Source organism: Anthonomus grandis, chromosome 16 (genome assembly GCF_022605725.1).
Source record: "Anthonomus grandis grandis chromosome 16, icAntGran1.3, whole genome shotgun sequence".
In the NCBI taxonomy this organism is placed as follows: Eukaryota; Metazoa; Arthropoda; class Insecta; order Coleoptera; family Curculionidae; genus Anthonomus; species Anthonomus grandis.
The window spans coordinates 19,077,175-19,096,364 of NC_065561.1; the positions used below are offsets into that span (position 1 = coordinate 19,077,175).

The following is a 19,190-nucleotide window of genomic DNA, read 5'->3' on the forward strand; positions in this document are numbered from 1 at the left end:
CAACATTATGCGATGATCGAGATCTTTTTTTTGTAATTTGCATCAATAATATTTGTTGACTGTGCTTTATTATGCAGATGACCTCAAGATTTTTTTTAAAATAGAATGTTAATTGCATTGTAAGACCTTAAGGTGATATTGACGACTTATTACTGTACTGCGTTATTTGTTTTCAAACTGTAGGAAATTTGTGTGAATCTAGAGAATAACTCTGGGTGTTCTTGAAGTTGGTCGACGAGTGAGAATGAGAACTTTATGTTACTCATATATATTTGATACCATAAATAATTGTTAAAAAAAATCAGGAAATTGTAAGAGAAGGTTTTTTCATAATTTACCATGTTTTTAATTTATCACTAAATTTATAACTAAATTTAAAAATGACGGATTAGTGCTTTTTTCGTCATAAATTGAATCCCTAAAAAGATCTAAACCCGGACTTTCTTTTTATTTTGTTCGTTTTAATTTTCAACTACAAAAAAAACTATCTTTATTCTTTCAGGCAGTTGAACCCTGGAAAACCCCTTTTTTTAACCTTATTCTTCACAAGCAGTTGTTCGAAAAAAAATTAAAATGGTTTTGTATTTAATTCAATTACTTCTTTTCAGGCAATTTTAATGTTTTTTTGAAAAAGACTCCCTTAAGATCAAAAACCTTGGAAAAGAACCTTTAACTCCCAACAATCTTTAACCTTTAACAACCAACCTTCGAAAACTATCTTTAATTCCATATAAAATAAAATATTATTTTAAATACTTCCCTGGAGTAAGTAGTGTTGAAAGTCCATAATCTCCAAGATCAAATTGCAACAACACACAAACTATCCAGTTTCCAAAGTTTCTCATTCATTTGATAGTCTCCAAAACAAAGAAATACTTATTTCCTGCATTTGGTTACAATGATTAAAAAGATCCAAAGTCCACAACCTCCAAGACTGAAAAGTTTTGTAGGATGAATTAGGATTATAGTAGAATAAAGTTTGTCAAGAGTAAGGAAATAATTATTACAAAGACTTGCATGCTTATGGTATATACTAATTAAATATGATCAATTTTCTATTAGACAGTTGTCAATTAATGAAAATTTTAACACTGGTTAATAACAAAATTTTTCCAGGCAGTTGACAAAAGACGCTCAACTTTTCTTTGTTGTTCAATATTTTTAGTGAACAAATTTCGCTTTTTTTCAGGCAATTGTCAATTCATTTTTCTAAAAAATAAAGTAAAGTATCTGGAAAATCTGTATTTTATCCTTATTCAACTGCCTGGAAGGTTTTTTATAACAGTTTAATTTTTATGCTTCCAGGTAGCTGTCAATTAATTTTTATAATCATCAAAATGTTCAACCTTTTCGTAGACTCAAGAATATGAATTTTCTTCGGTTTTCAACTGCCTGGAAAAATGTTTTTCTTTGTTTAACCTTTTCAATTATAAAACCTTTTTTCTTTTTATAAATTTTCAAGGCAATTGTCAATTAATGAAAATTTCAAAATATTGGTAAATAAAACCATTTTTCCAGGCAGTTGAAATCGTTCAACTTTTCCTTGTTGTTCAACATTTTTAATGAAAAAAATTTTGCTTCTTTCCAGGCAGTTGTCTATTCAGTTTTCTGAAAAAAAAAAAAACCTAAAACTGTCTGGAAAATCAGGGTTTTATCCCCTTTCAACTACCTGCAAGATTTTTTTATCAATTTAATTTTTTCCAATTAATTAACCCTCTTGTATGATCTAGAATATGAATTTTCTTCTGTTTTCAACTACCTGGAAAAATGTTTTTTTTTTGTCCAACCTTTTTAGTTGTAAGACATTTTTCCTTTTCATCAATTTTCCAGGTAGTTGTCAATTAATGAAAATTTCAAAACTCGTTAATAAAAACATTCTTCCAGGCAGTTGAAATCGTTCAACTTTTCCTTGTTGTTCAACATTTTTGATGAAAAAAATTCGCTTTTTTCCAGGCAGTTGTCAATTCACTTTTCTGGAAAAAAAAAACCTAAAGCTGTCTGGAAAATCAGGGTTTTATCCCCTTTTAACTATCTGCAAGATTTTTTTTATATCAGTTTAATTTTTTCCAATTAACTAAAAAAAAAATTAACCCTCTTGTATGATCAAGTATATGAACTTTCTTCTTTTTTCAACTACCTGGAAAAATTTTTTTCTTTGTTCAACCTTTTCAGTTGTAAAACCTTTTTCCTTTTCGTCAATTTTCTAGGCAGTTGTTATTTAATGAAAATTTTAACACACGTTAATAAAAACAATTTTCCAGGCAGTTGAAATCGTTCAACTTTTCCCTGTTGTTCAACATTTTTAATGAATACATTTTGCTTCTTTCCAGGCAGTTGTCAATTCACTTTTCTGGAAAAAAAAACCTAAAGCTGTCTGGAAAATCAGGGTTTTATCCCCTTTTAACTATCTGCAAGATTTTTTTTATATCAGTTTAATTTTTTCCAATTAACTAAAAAAAAAATTAACCCTCTTGTATGATCAAGTATATGAACTTTCTTCTTTTTTCAACTACCTGGAAAAATTTTTTTCTTTGTTCAACCTTTTCAGTTGTAAAACCTTTTTCCTTTTCGTCAATTTTCTAGGCAGTTGTTATTTAATGAAAATTTTAACACACGTTAATAAAAACAATTTTCCAGGCAGTTGAAATCGTTCAACTTTTCCCTGTTGTTCAACATTTTTAATGAATACATTTTGCTTCTTTCCAGGCAGTTGTCAATTCACTTTTCTGGAAAAAAAAACCTAAAGCTGTCTGGAAAATCAGGGTTTTATCCCCTTTTAACTATCTGCAAGATTTTTTTTATATCAGTTTAATTTTTTCCAACTAACTAAAAAAAAAATTAACCCTCTTGTATGATCAAGTATATGAACTTTCTTCTTTTTTCAACTGCCTGGAAAAATGTTTTTCTTTGTTCAACCTTTTCAGTTGTAAAACCTTTTTCCTTTTCGTCAATTTTCTAGGCAGTTGTTATTTAATGAAAATTTTAACACTCGTTAATAAAAACAATTTTCCAGGCAGTTGAAATCGTTCAACTTTTTCCTGTTGTTGAACATTTTTTAATGGAAAAATTTCGCTTTTTCCAGGCAGTTGCCCGTTCAGTTTTCTGGAAAAAAAAACTTTAAACTATCTGGAAAATCAGGGTTTTATCCCCTTTCAACTACCTGCAAGATTTTTTTATATCAGTTTAATTTTTTTCTAATTAATTAACCCTCTTGTATGATCAACTATATGAACTTTCTTCTGTTTTCAACTGCCTGGAAAAATGTTTTTTGATGTTCAACCTTTTCAATGAACAATCCATTTCTTTTCATCAATTTTCCAGGCAATTGTCAATTAATGAAAATTTCAACATATTGGTAAATAAAACCATTTTCCAGGTAGTTGAAATCGTTCAACTTTTCCTTGTTGTTTAACATTTTTAATGAAAAAATTTCGATTTTTCTTGGCAGTTGCCCATTCAGTTTTCTGGAAAAAAGGCATTTAAACTATCTGGAAAATCAGGGTTTTATCCTTATTCAACTGCCTGGAAGATTTTTTATATCAATTAAATTTTTTTTTAATTAATAAAAAAAAATGTAGCCCTTTTGTATGATTAAGTATATGAATTTTCTTCTCTTTTCAACTGCCTCGAAAAAATGTTTTTCAACTTTTCCTTGTTCAACATTTTTAATGAAAAAATTTCGCTTTTTTCCAGGCAATTGCCCATTCAGTTTTCTGGAAAAAAAACATTTAAACTGTCTGGAAAATCAGGGTTTTATCCTCTTTTAACTACTTGCAAGATTTTTTTATATCAGTTTAATTTTTTCCAGTTAATTAACCCTCTTGTACGATCAAGTATATCAATTTTCTTCTGTTTTCAACTGCCTGGAAAAATGTTTTTCTATATTAATTTTTTTTTTAATGAACAACCCATAAACAGAACCTTTTTTCTTTTCATCAATTTTCCAGGCATTTGTTAATTAATGAAAATTTCAACATTCCAGTTCGTTGATTTTTCCAGCTGTCCTATTTATTGATTTTTTTTTTAAACTGACAGTTTTTATTGGTCCGTTCTACATATGCCACACAATAAATAACAGTCAAGTCAGTCAAGTCAAGTCAGTCAAAAAAAAAAAAATGCCTGACAGAGTTTGTCACCATGAATTTCCCTTTTCACTTACTCAGGCCTAGGGGGTAATAAAAGGAAAAGGATACGAACAAAAAATATGGAAAAAACAACTTCTCCATTAGGTACGATAAAAGTAAAACTTTTCCCTTTTAAAAATTGCCTACGCATGCCGCGTTTACGATTACGTATATATTTATTACGCATAAAATAAATGCATTACTTATTCAAGTGGCAAAAAGGCGTTTTTTTCTTTATTTATGTCTAACATAAAAAATATTATTACTTAAAAAAAATAACGGTACATTTCTGCCCTTGATCCGGTCAATAAATCAGGCATTTTTCTTTTCTTAAGAATGAAATATCTGATTGATTAACATCATTTATTGTGTCTTTCCGCTATACTTTGGTAACGGTACCGCTAATATAAACCAAACCTAACCTCACTTTGTTAGGATTTGTATGTGACGCCATCCTTCATTAACTGTTTGAACCTATCGATTTGTCCCTATTGTCTATTTGTCTACCTATTTGTCCCTATTCCAGGTACAAATCCCTCTTGTTCTATTGATATTTAGCTCAATAAATAAGTTTTCAGTCTTTCCTATATTCCATCCCATTCTGTACCATTCTGTAGTTACAATCAATAAGCAAATAAAGTACTACAGTGTATAGAAAATATTCTACGAATAATTGGACATTGGACCTTCCATAGTACACTTAATCTGAAAAACAGAATTCAAAATATTAACACAGATTAAAAATCATACAAGTAAAGTCTATTAGTAAAACTAAAGAAATACGGCAACCGGTTTTATAAGTGATATCCCTGACCCACTGAGAACGTTACTTAACGCACACTTACATGGCAAAGGTTTTATGCAACATTTGCTTATTAATTCAAATAGTTGCAAATTTTCTAAGTCAGTAGTTATTAAATCTTTAATTAATTATAAATCAAGGTATCCAAACATTTTACCAATAAGAGAGTGCGACAATACTTCTGGATTGGAATACTGGATGGAAATAATATTTATGTGGTATTCATTCATTAGTATATGAAAGCAATCCTTAAGAACCTGATAAAAGAGGCTGATGTATATTAGTCAATTTAGTCCTGTAATAAACAAATCTCTGATTATCCCTGTTATTTAAGAGCGGAACGTTTATCATCCTTACACATCTTCAGATCATCAACAACCATTTTGATTTATATAGCTAAATCATAATAAAAAAAACAAAATTGATGATGATTTCTCCAAAAAAAAAACGTCGTACGGAAAATCTGCGAACCCTATTTTGTAGAGCTTAAAAAGTGGCCATATACGATGATGTTTTTTGATATCTCTATAAATAACGTCAGAACTACTCGCAATTTTTAAAGTTTCTAAACGGCATATTATTAGTGGCATGAGTTACTTTAAAATGCCCTTTAAAATGATACATCACACTATTTTCACATACCAAACTATGAGGTCGATATAATATTCATTATTACCAGATATCTTAGCTCAGTATTCGCTGGAACGTCAACGCCTGACAACATCGAGTAGTCTAAAGCACTTGACATACTCTTCTCACCAATTTGCTTAAAGTAGAACCTCCAATTCGGCAGGCTTAATGTAATCCGATTAATGATCCACCAAAATATCTAAAATATCCACTTACCTAGTAAAGGAAGTGAAATAATACATGGGTGTTAAAAATCAATTATTTTAATGAGTTCAGACACTCTTGTAATCTGCTGCAAGAAATTTAATAACTCCTTTAATCATAGTTGAAAAATCCTTTGGGCAAGTCATAATTCAAGAATCACACCATTTTGATCACCAGGTGTATAAATATTAGCTGATTTATAGGAGATGAATGATTTTATTGATTACAGGCACCTCTGTGATAAATCTTCTGATATCATCTCATCTTTTGCAAGAATATCAATGATTCTTTTAATTATAATTGAAGAATCATTCAAGATTCAAGAACCACACTATCTTGAGCATCAAGGGTTTATATATTGGCCGTTATACAAAAGATCAATGATTTTATTGGGTGCAGACACTTCTTCCTTTATACTGACAATAACCAAAAACCATACAGTTCAAATTCACCTGACCTATAATCGACCTGTTAAATTTTATAAAATTCAAAAAAAAGCCACCTATAAAAAAACACTATTGATCCATTTGCTTAGTTGAGTGCTGAAACCAAAAAGACCTTGGAGCAGGCACTATAATCCACTCACAACAATTAAATTTTATCAATTTTAGCGGATTACCTTCAACCGCTCGTCTGCAAAACTTCCGATCCCGAATACGAAAAATGCATCTGGAACAGCTTCGAACAATCACGCCCGTATCTGATGAAGGGCATTCCGGAGCTGAATTTGCCACCCATGGACCCTTTTATTTTACCCTTGATGACGGTTAATAGAACGTTAAATGACGTGGTCAGCATCAACGCTGTGTGTCGAAACATACGAGTGGAAGGAGGACGAAATGTGATCATTAATGACGTGAAGTAAGTATTATTTGAACTCACTGTTAACGGGGATTATGATGGTTCCTTTTAGAGCGGATCCGATTAAGCACACAGGAGAAATTAGACTGACCCTTCCATGGGCTTACTTGGAAATGGAATATGACGTCAGTGGAAAGCTCCTTACTATTCCTCTGCAAAGCAAAGGATTCTTTAAAGGAAATATTAGTAAGTATTAGGGAAGACTTCTTATTTAATTTAATAATGTTTTATAACGGTCTCGTGCCAATATCATGCTTATATGTTCGAGTCAAGAGACACAGGTTCATTTTATAATTGGCAATAATGCTCGTTTTATAAATTAATTGTACCTGGAAGCCTTACACAATTTCATTTTTGTTATTGCCAGATTTCCAGGAATGCTTTTCTTATATGAAATTATATAAAATTTCGCGTATATTAAACGTGAAGATTTCCAGGTAATATTCTCTGTTTGAAGTAAATATTATTTAGAATAAGACAAAGAACAAGACAAACTGAAATGCAAACAATGATTCGAGTAGGATGTACTGTAATTGCTGGAAAAGGAAACTTCTCTTTGCTTACCTAAGAAGAGAAGCTATTAAGACCTTGATTAAAACTAGTGATGAAATTTGGGTGAAGTAGTAAATTGAAATAAAAATTGAAGCATTTAAAAACCGATCTTGCTTACCTAGAAAATGAGAATTTTTAATTGCAATCCATAGTATGATTAAATCTGGAGAGAAATAACTTGGACACCTATAAAGGCTATAAAAAAAAATAAGTACAGACGTTAATAGGCCCAACATTTGTAACGATTTGGCGTATTCAACAATAGTTTATGGTAATAATCATTATACAGGTTAAGTGCGGATCTGTGAAAGAGTAAAATCAAAGAGTGAACACCAACATTTCTCTGTAAAGTTGAAACCAGAAAACCACAGGAAAGAAAGAGACACAAAAAAATTTGTCCGGCCTTCCCTGAAGAAGCCAAAAAAGCAGAAACACGTATTGGCAGGTACCATTTAACTTCCTTTTTTATCAAAACTATATTGACTCGGGTTGAGCTTATATAACGCAGTTCTTCCTGTGTTATACTTATGGTGAGATAATGAAAGATTTATCACAGGAGTGCTTGCTTTCAATAAAATCATTGATGTTTTGTAAAACATTAAATATCTAAATACTTCATGATCAAAATGATGTGGTTTTTGAGTGCTGAATTCCTTGAACGATTCTTCAATTATAATTAAAAGAATAATTGATATTTTTGCAGTACACGAGGAGATATTAGAAGATATACGACCCATTTGCCTGCAATCAAGAAAATCATTCGTCTCCTATAAATCAGCTAATAACTAAACACCTAATAATAAAAATGGCGTGATTGTTGAATCATGAATTCCTTGAAGGATTTTTCAACGATGATTAGAAAAATCATTGATTTTCTTGCAGTATATGATGAGATATTAGAAGATTTATCACAGGAGTGCTTGCTTTCAATAAAATCATTGATGATTTGTAAACCAGTCAATATATAAACACCTGATGATCAAAATAATGTGGTTTTTGAATTATGAATTCCTTAATTGATTCTTCAATTATAATTAAAAGAATAATTGATATTTTTGCAGTATATGAGGAGATATTACAAGATTTACGACCCATTTGCCTGGAATCAAGAAAATCATTCGTCTTCTATAATTCAGCTTATGACAAAACATCTAATGATAAAAATGGTGAGATTCTTAAATCATGAATTTCTTAAAGGATTTTTCAACTATTACTGAAGACATCATTGATTTTCTTGCAGTAGATGATAAGAAATTGAAAGATTTATCCCAGGACTGCCTGCAATCAATAAAATTTTTGTAAAACAGCCCCTGATGATCAAAATGGGGTTATTTTTAAATCATTGACTCCTTGAATGATTCTTTAACTATGATTAAAGAAGTCATTCATTTTCTTGCAGTAGATGATGCGATATTGGAAGATTTACTATAGACGTGCCTGTAATCAATAAAATCATTCATCTCCTGTAAGTCAGCCAATATCTAGACACTTGATGATGAAAATAAGTTCCTTGAATGATTCTTCCATTATAATTAAAAAAATCCTTGATATTCCTATAGTACATCAGGAGACATTGAAATATTTATCACAGTAGTGACTTGGAATCACACTTTTCTCGAATAAATATTATGTTCCTTTAGTGTGGATCCTGTAGTTTTCCTCCAAACCTGGATCTACTACAGTTAGTTACAAAAACTGATTTTTTGCTTCTGTTTGTGATCCTTTAAGTTTTTCTTCTCATAGTATACACGTCTGGTCAATAAAGGTTTTGAGTGCGGAAATCAATCAAGTTCTACTTATCCGCTTACATATTTCAGCTGATACCAAATTCTACGTCAAGGGAGCATTGGAAACCTTTAAAAAAGACGACGGCGAAGAGTACTTTAAAGTGAAGAAAATCGTCTCGAAAATAGTCTCTGGTGGAGGCTGGATTAGGCTTACGTCCAAAAATCCTAACTTGCAGTTTGGAGGTAAGTCCTCGGACTTGTAATCAACTAATTAATTTACGTAATTTCCTTTTTTTTAGCTGACATTATTTCGAACTTCTTCAATGAAAATCCAAGAAGGGTAATGGACACCGTTAACCCAATTTTCGTTGAAACCTCAAACGAGCTGTTTAGGGTTGTAGCCGATCAGATTTTGGCTAATATGAAGGTTTCCGAGTGGCTACCAGTTTAATTTAATTAGCATAAGTTAAATGTATAATATGTTTAAAAATAAATACTTATATGTTAGTTTAGATAACTTTGGTCATTTTTTTTACAGAACACTGATGGTCAAATGCAGTTCGATCATTTACTTTAGGTATTTACGTCAAATGCAAGCAACTTAATTACATATACTATTACTGCAAAAAAATTATATATAGACCTAAAATTACGTATATATGAAAAATTTCCTATAAGTAATTGCTTTTTTAGTCAAAAGCATGTTTCATTGAATAAAGGAGAAATTTTATTAATATGTGAAATAAACTTCCTTAAAGGCATTTTATATTAATATTTACACAGCGGGTGGGTAATATCCGCCATTGAAATTTAATCAGGAAGATCGACTCATCCTGAATACAGCAACAAAGATTCATAGGCTGCTGTTAACCTAATCGGTCATTTTTAATTAAAAACTAATCGATCGTAAAAGTTAATTAATTTGAATTACGTAATAAAGCTCCCTCCACAAACTTTAAAAAAATAAATTGGGTTTTTGAATAATCTAAAAATTAAATTCAACTATCTAACTCGAAGAGCCTAATTAGTACAGGTCAGTCAGTGATTCCGGTTAATTATTTCTAAATTTATTGTCACCGTAATTTTTGAGATGCTAAGTAGCCCTTTAAATTCGCCAAAACCTATCCCATATAAAAAATGAAAAGAGCCCCTTTCGTCACCCATCCGATAACAAAAACAAACAAGAAACCCGCTTTTCAATATCTCCTTTTATAAACAAGTTACAGTGCTTCAAAATTTGAAAGAATGACGTCATTTGTTAGCTGAATCCGCAAGATCGTTGCTCTTATAATAGCTGAGATATCACATTTTTAGGGCCCACTTTTGAGCTCAAAAACGAGGTCGAAAAATGACTTTTCTGAATTTTCAAAGTGCTCTCATTCGTTTAGTTCTGCTCGGATCCTGTTATAACCCGGTGTTTTCGAAATCTAGGTGACCCAAATAAGACGCTGGTATACTTAGTTTGATTTCGAAAAAAATCAATTTTTGGTGAAAAAATTCGATACGGGGGGGTGTACCCGAAAAATGGAAAATTCCAAATTTTGAAGGTCGATATCTTGGCTTCTTTGGGAGCTATCAAGAAAATTTCAACGGTTTTGTCTTAGTTTCGTCGTTCTGAATCCAAAGAGACCATTCGCAAAGTCGTAGCTTTTACGATAGCCGAGATATGGCATTTTTGATGCCCATTTTTGGCCTCAAAAACGGACGTCGAAAACGACTTTTTCAGGATTTTCAAAGTGCTCTCATTCCCTTAGTTCTGCTCGGATCCTGTTATAACCCGGTGTTTTCGTAATCTAGGTGACCCAAATAAGACGCTGGTATACTTAGTTTGATTTCGAAAAAAATCAATTTTTGGTGAAAAAATTCGATACGGGGGGGTGTACCCGAAAAATGGAAAATTCCAAACTTTGAAGGTCGATATCTCGGCTTCTCTGGGAGCTATCAGGAAAGTTCCAACGGTTTTGTCTTAGTTTCGTCGTTATGAATCCAACGAGACCATCCGCAAGGTCGTAGCTCCCATATTAGCTGAGATCTCGCATTTTTGTAGCCCATTTTTGGGCTCAAAAATGGGGTCGAAAATTGACTTTTTTACGAATTTTCAAAGTGCTATAATTCCCTTAGTTTTTCTCGAAACTCATTATAACCCGGTGTATTCGTGTTGTAGGTGATGGGAACAAGCCGCTGGTATAGTTAGTTCAAATTCGAAAAAAATCAATTTTTGGTGAAAAATTTGATACGGGGGGGTATACCCTTAAAATGAAAAATCCCAAACTTTGGAGGTCCATATCTCGGCTTCTATGGGCACTATCGGGAAAATTCCAACGGTTTTGACTTAGTTTCGTCCTTCCAAATCCAACGAGACCATCCGCAAGGTCGTAGCTCCCATATTAGCTGAGATCTCGCATTTTTGTAGCCCATTTTTGGGCTCAAAAACGGGGTCGAAAATTGACTTTTTTACGAATTTTCAAAGTGCTATAATTCCACTTGTTCTGGTCGAATTCCGTTATAATCCGGTGTTTTCGTAATGTAGGTGATGGGAATAAGCCGCTGATAGGGATTTCTATAGCTACTTTCGGGTTTAAAGAAAATCAATTTTTCGCATTTTCAAAGTGCTATAATTCCCTTAGTTTTTCTCGAAACTCATTATAACCCGGTGTTTTCGTGTTGTAGGTGATAGGAACAAGCCGCTGGTATAGTTAGTTCAAATTCGAAAAAAATCAATTTTTGGTGAAAAATTCGATACGGGGGGGTATACCCTTAAAATGAAAAATCCCAAACTTTGGAGGTCCATATCTCGGCTTCTATGGGCACTATCGGGAAAATTCCAACGGTTTTGACTTAGTTTCGTCCTTCCAAATCCAACGAGACCATCCGCAAGGTCGTAGCTCCCATATTAGCTGAGATCTCGCATTTTTGTAGCCCATTTTTGGGCTCAAAAACGGGGTCGAAAATTGACTTTTTTACGAATTTTCAAAGTGCTATAATTCCACTTGTTCTGGTCGAATTCCGTTATAATCCGGTGTTTTCGTAAATTAGGTGATGGGAATAAGTCACTGATAGGGGTTTCTATAACTAATTTCGGGTTTAAAGAAAATCGATTTTTCGCATTTTCAAAGTGCTGTAATTCCCTTAGTTTTTCTCGAAACTCATTATAACCCGGTGTTTTCGTATTGTAGGTGATGGGAACAAGCCGCTGGTATAGTTAGTTCAAATTCGAAAAAAATCAATTTTTGGTGAAAAATTCGATACGGGGGGGTATACCCTTAAAATGAAAAATCCCAAACTTTGGAGGTCCATATCTCGGCTTCTATGGGCACTATCGGGAAAATTCCAACGGTTTTAACTTAGTTTCGTCCTTCTGAATCCAACGAGACCATCCGCAAGGTCGTAGCTCCCATATTAGCTGAGATCTCGCATTTTTGTAGCCCATTTTTGGGCTCAAAAACGGGGTCGAAAATTGACTTTTTTACGAATTTTCAAAGTGCTATAATTCCACTTGTTCTGGTCGAATTCCGTTATAATCCGGTGTTTTCGTAATGTAGGTGATGGGAATAAGCCGCTGATAGGGATTTCTATAGCTAATTTCGGGTATAAAGAAAATCGATTTTTCGCATTTTCAAAGTGCTGTAATTCCCTTAGTTTTTCTCGAAACTCATTATAACCCGGTGTTTTCGTGTTGTAGGTGATGGGAACAAGCCGCTGGTATAGTTAGTTCAAATTCGAAAAAAATCAATTTTTGGTGAAAAATTCGATACGGGGGGGTATACCCTTAAAATGAAAAATCCCAAACTTTGGAGGTCCATATCTCGGCTTCTATGGGCACTATCGGGAAAATTCCAACGGTTTTGACTTAGTTTCGTCCTTCTGAATCCAACGAGACCATCCGCAAGGTCGTAGCTCCCATATTAGCTGAGATCTCGCATTTTTGTAGCCCATTTTTGGGCTCAAAAACGGGGTCGAAAATTGACTTTTTTACGAATTTTCAAAGTGCTATAATTCCATTTGTTCTGGTCGAATTCCGTTATAATCCGGTGTTTTCGTAATGTAGGTGATGGGAATAAGCCGCTGATAGGGATTTCTATAGCTAATTTCGGGTATAAAGAAAATCGATTTTTCGCATTTTCAAAGTGCTGTAATTCCCTTAGTTTTTCTCGAAACTCATTATAACCCGGTGTTTTCGTATTGTAGGTGATGGGAACAAGCCGCTGGTATAGTTAGTTCAAATTCGAAAAAAATCAATTTTTGGTGAAAAATTCGATACGGGGGGGTATACCCTTAAAATGAAAAATCCCAAACTTTGGAGGTCCATATCTCGGCTTCTATGGGCACTATCGGGAAAATTCCAACGGTTTTGACTTAGTTTCGTCCTTCTGAATCCAACGAGACCATCCGCAAGGTCGTAGCTCCCATATTAGCTGAGATCTCGCATTTTTGTAGCCCATTTTTGGGCTCAAAAACGGGGTCGAAAATTGACTTTTTTACGAATTTTCAAAGTGCTATAATTCCACTTGTTCTGGTCGAATTCCGTTATAATCCGGTGTTTTCGTAATGTAGGTGATGGGAATAAGCCGCTGATAGGGATTTCTATAGCTAATTTCGGGTATAAAGAAAATCGATTTTTCGCATTTTCAAAGTGCTGTAATTCCCTTAGTTTTTCTCGAAACTCATTATAACCCGGTGTTTTCGTGTTGTAGGTGATGGGAACAAGCCGCTGGTATAGTTAGTTCAAATTCGAAAAAAATCAATTTTTGGTGAAAAATTCGATACGGGGGGGTATACCCTTAAAATGAAAAATCCCAAACTTTGGAGGTCCATATCTCGGCTTCTATGGGCACTATCGGGAAAATTCCAACGGTTTTGACTTAGTTTCGTCCTGCTGAATCCAACGAGACCATCCGCAAGGTCGTAGCTCTTATATTAGCTGAGATCTCGCATTTTTGTAGCCCATTTTTGGGCTCAAAAACGGGGTCGAAAATTGACTTTTTTACGAATTTTCAAAGTGCTATAATTCCACTTGTTCTGGTCGAATTCCGTTATAATCCGGTGTTTTCGTAAATTAGGTGATGGGAATAAGCCACTGATAGGGGTTTCTATAACTAATTTCGGGTTTAAAGAAAATCGATTTTTCGCATTTTCAAAGTGCTGTAATTCCCTTAGTTTTTCTCGAAACTCATTATAACCCGGTGTTTTCGTGTTGTAGGTGATGGGAACAAGCCGCTGGTATAGTTAGTTCAAATTCGAAAAAAAATCAATTTTTGGTGAAAAATTCGATACGGGGGGGTATACCCTTAAAATTAAAAATCCCAAACTTTGGAGGTCCATATCTCGGCTTCTATGGGCACTATCGGGAAAATTCCAACGGTTTTAACTTAGTTTCGTCCTTCTGAATCCAACGAGACCATCCGCAAGGTCGTAGCTCCCATATTAGCTGAGATCTCGCATTTTTGTAGCCCATTTTTGGGCTCAAAAACGGGGTCGAAAATTGACTTTTTTACGAATTTTCAAAGTGCTATAATTCCACTTGTTCTGGTCGAATTCCGTTATAATCCGGTGTTTTCGTAAATTAGGTGATGGGAATAAGCCACTGATAGGGGTTTCTATAACTAATTTCGGGTTTAAAGAAAATCGATTTTTCGCATTTTCAAAGTGCTGTAATTCCCTTAGTTTTTCTCGAAACTCATTATAACCCGGTGTTTTCGTGTTGTAGGTGATGGGAACAAGCCGCTGGTATAGTTAGTTCAAATTCGAAAAAAAATCAATTTTTGGTGAAAAATTCGATACGGGGGGGTATACCCTTAAAATTAAAAATCCCAAACTTTGGAGGTCCATATCTCGGCTTCTATGGGCACTATCGGGAAAATTCCAACGGTTTTAACTTAGTTTCGTCCTTCTGAATCCAACGAGACCATCCGCAAGGTCGTAGCTCCCATATTAGCTGAGATCTCGCATTTTTGTAGCCCATTTTTGGGCTCAAAAACGGGGTCGAAAATTGACTTTTTTACGAATTTTCAAAGTGCTATAATTCCACTTGTTCTGGTCGAATTCCGTTATAATCCGGTGTTTTCGTAATGTAGGTGATGGGAATAAGCCGCTGATAGGGATTTCTATAGCTAATTTCGGGTATAAAGAAAATCGATTTTTCGCATTTTCAAAGTGCTGTAATTCCCTTAGTTTTTCTCGAAACTCATTATAACCCGGTGTTTTCGTATTGTAGGTGATGGGAACAAGCCGCTGGTATAGTTAGTTCAAATTCGAAAAAAATCAATTTTTGGTGAAAAATTCGATACGGGGGGGTATACCCTTAAAATGAAAAATCCCAAACTTTGGAGGTCCATATCTCGGCTTCTATGGGCACTATCGGGAAAATTCCAACGGTTTTGACTTAGTTTCGTCCTTCTGAATCCAACGAGACCATCCGCAAGGTCGTAGCTCCCATATTAGCTGAGATCTCGCATTTTTGTAGCCCATTTTTGGGCTCAAAAACGGGGTCGAAAATTGACTTTTTTACGAATTTTCAAAGTGCTATAATTCCACTTGTTCTGGTCGAATTCCGTTATAATCCGGTGTTTTCGTAATGTAGGTGATGGGAATAAGCCGCTGATAGGGATTTCTATAGCTAATTTCGGGTATAAAGAAAATCGATTTTTCGCATTTTCAAAGTGCTGTAATTCCCTTAGTTTTTCTCGAAACTCATTATAACCCGGTGTTTTCGTGTTGTAGGTGATGGGAACAAGCCGCTGGTATAGTTAGTTTAAATTCGAAAAAAATCAATTTTTGGTGAAAAATTCGATACGGGGGGGTATACCCTTAAAATGAAAAATCCCAAACTTTGGAGGTCCATATCTCGGCTTCTATGGGCACTATCGGGAAAATTCCAACGGTTTTGACTTAGTTTCGTCCTTCTGAATCCAACGAGACCATCCGCAAGGTCGTAGCTCCCATATTAGCTGAGATCTCGCATTTTTGTAGCCCATTTTTGGGCTCAAAAACGGGGTCGAAAATTGACTTTTTTACGAATTTTCAAAGTGCTATAATTCCACTTGTTCTGGTCGAATTCCGTTATAATCCGGTGTTTTCGTAATGTAGGTGATGGGAGTAAGCCGCTGATAGGGATTTCTATAGCTACTTTCGGGTTTAAAGAAAATCGATTTTTCGCATTTTCAAAGTGCTATAATTCCCTTAGTTTTTCTCGAAACTCATTATAACCCGGTGTTTTCGTGTTGTAGGTGATGGGAACAAGCCGCTGGTATAGTTAGTTCAAATTCGAAAAAAATCAATTTTTGGTGAAAAATTCGATACGGGGGGGTATACCCTTAAAATGAAAAATCCCAAACTTTGGAGGTCCATATCTCGGCTTCTATGGGCACTATCGGGAAAATTCCAACGGTTTTGACTTAGTTTCGTCCTGCTGAATCCAACGAGACCATCCGCAAGGTCGTAGCTCCCATAATAGCTGAGATCTCGCATTTTTGTAGCCCATTTTTGGGCTCAAAAACGGGGTCGAAAATTGACTTTTTTACGAATTTTCAAAGTGCTATAATTCCACTTGTTCTGGTCGAATTCCGTTATAATCCGGTGTTTTCGTAATGTAGGTGATGGGAATAAGCCGCTGATAGGGATTTCTATAGCTAATTTCGGGTATAAAGAAAATCGATTTTTCGCATTTTCAAAGTGCTGTAATTCCCTTAGTTTTACTCGAAACTCATTATAACCCGGTGTTTTCGTGTTGTAGGTGATGGGAACAAGCCGCTGGTATAGTTAGTTCAAATTCGAAAAAAATCAATTTTTGGTGAAAAATTCGATACGGGGGGGTATACCCTTAAAATGAAAAATCCCAAACTTTGGAGGTCCATATCTCGGCTTCTATGGGCACTATCGGGAAAATTCCAACGGTTTTGACTTAGTTTCGTCCTGCTGAATCCAACGAGACCATCCGCAAGGTCGTAGCTCTTATATTAGCTGAGATCTCGCATTTTTGTAGCCCATTTTTGGGCTCAAAAACGGGGTCGAAAATTGACTTTTTTACGAATTTTCAAAGTGCTATAATTCCACTTGTTCTGGTCGAATTCCGTTATAATCCGGTGTTTTCGTAATGTAGGTGATGGGAATAAGCCGCTGATAGGGATTTCTATAGCTAATTTCGGGTATAAAGAAAATCGATTTTTCGCATTTTCAAAGTGCTGTAATTCCCTTAGTTTTTCTCGAAACTCATTATAACCCGGTGTTTTCGTGTTGTAGGTGATGGGAACAAGCCGCTGGTATAGTTAGTTCAAATTCGAAAAAAATCAATTTTTGGTGAAAAATTCGATACGGGGGGGTATACCCTTAAAATGAAAAATCCCAAACTTTGGAGGTCCATATCTCGGCTTCTATGGGCACTATCGGGAAAATTCCAACGGTTTTGACTTAGTTTCGTCCTGCTGAATCCAACGAGACCATCCGCAAGGTCGTAGCTCTTATATTAGCTGAGATCTCGCATTTTTGTAGCCCATTTTTGGGCTCAAAAACGGGGTCGAAAATTGACTTTTTTACGAATTTTCAAAGTGCTATAATTCCACTTGTTCTGGTCGAATTCCGTTATAATCCGGTGTTTTCGTAAATTAGGTGATGGGAATAAGCCACTGATAGGGGTTTCTATAACTAATTTCGGGTTTAAAGAAAATCGATTTTTCGCATTTTCAAAGTGCTATAATTCCCTTAGTTTTTCTCGAAACTCATTATAACCCGGTGTTTTCGTGTTGTAGGTGATGGGAACAAGCCGCTGGTATAGTTAGTTCAAATTCGAAAAAAATCAATTTTTGGTGAAAAATTCGATACGGGGGGGTATACCCTTAAAATGAAAAATCCCAAACTTTGGAGGTCCATATCTCGGCTTCTATGGGCACTATCGGGAAAATTCCAACGGTTTTGACTTAGTTTCGTCCTTCTGAATCCAACGAGACCATCCGCAAGGTCGTAGCTCCCATAATAGCTGAGATCTCGCATTTTTGTAGCCCATTTTTGGGCTCAAAAACGGGGTCGAAAATTGACTTTTTTACGAATTTTCAAAGTGCTATAATTCCACTTGTTCTGGTCGAATTCCGTTATAATCCGGTGTTTTCGTAAATTAGGTGATGGGAATAAGCCACTGATAGGGATTTCTATAGCTACTTTCGGGTTTAAAGAAAATCGATTTTTCGCATTTTCAAAGTGCTATAATTCCCTTAGTTTTTCTCGAAACTCATTATAACCCGGTGTTTTCGTGTTGTAGGTGATGGGAACAAGCCGCTGGTATAGTTAGTTCAAATTCGAAAAAAATCAATTTTTGGTGAAAAATTCGATACGGGGGGGTATACCCTTAAAATGAAAAATCCCAAACTTTGGAGGTCCATATCTCGGCTTCTATGGGCACTATCGGGAAAATTCCAACGGTTTTGACTTAGTTTCGTCCTTCTGAATCCAACGAGACCATCCGCAAGGTCGTAGCTCCCATAATAGCTGAGATCTCGCATTTTTGTAGCCCATTTTTGGGCTCAAAAACGGGGTCGAAAATTGACTTTTTTACGAATTTTCAAAGTGCTATAATTCCACTTGTTCTGGTCGAATTCCGTTATAATCCGGTGTTTTCGTAAATTAGGTGATGGGAATAAGCCACTGATAGGGATTTCTATAGCTACTTTCGGGTTTAAAGAAAATCGATTTTTCGCATTTTCAAAGTGCTATAATTCCCTTAGTTTTTCTCGAAACTCATTATAACCCGGTGTTTTCGTGTTGTAGGTGATGGGAACAAGCCGCTGGTATAGTTAGTTCAAATTCGAAAAAAATCAATTTTTGGTGAAAAATTCGATACGGGGGGGTATACCCTTAAAATGAAAAATCCCAAACTTTGGAGGTCCATATCTCGGCTTCTATGGGCACTATCGGGAAAATTCCAACGGTTTTGACTTAGTTTCGTCCTTCTGAATCCAACGAGACCATCCGCAAGGTCGTAGCTCCCATAATAGCTGAGATCTCGCATTTTTGTAGCCCATTTTTGGGCTCAAAAACGGGGTCGAAAATTGACTTTTTTACGAATTTTCAAAGTGCTATAATTCCACTTGTTCTGGTCGAATTCCGTTATAATCCGGTGTTTTCGTAATGTAGGTGATGGGAATAAGCCGCTGATAGGGATTTCTATAGCTAATTTCGGGTATAAAGAAAATCGATTTTTCGCATTTTCAAAGTGCTGTAATTCCCTTAGTTTTTCTCGAAACTCATTATAACCCGGTGTTTTCGTGTTGTAGGTGATGGGAACAAGCCGCTGGTATAGTT

General features: G+C 34.7%; 1 protein-coding gene across 1 annotated transcript in view; it reads left to right on the forward strand.

Moving 5' to 3' along the window:
* The window catches only part of LOC126745968 (uncharacterized), a 46,287-nt gene that overhangs the window by 416 nt on the left and 26,681 nt on the right, over positions 1–19,190 (forward strand). Inside the window, exons 2-5 of the mRNA XM_050454023.1 lie at positions 6,372–6,621; positions 6,674–6,807; positions 8,991–9,143; positions 9,200–9,345. Coding sequence (XP_050309980.1) covers positions 6,372–6,621; positions 6,674–6,807; positions 8,991–9,143; positions 9,200–9,345 — 683 coding nt within the window. The remainder of the gene's footprint in view (positions 1–6,371; positions 6,622–6,673; positions 6,808–8,990; positions 9,144–9,199; positions 9,346–19,190) is intronic.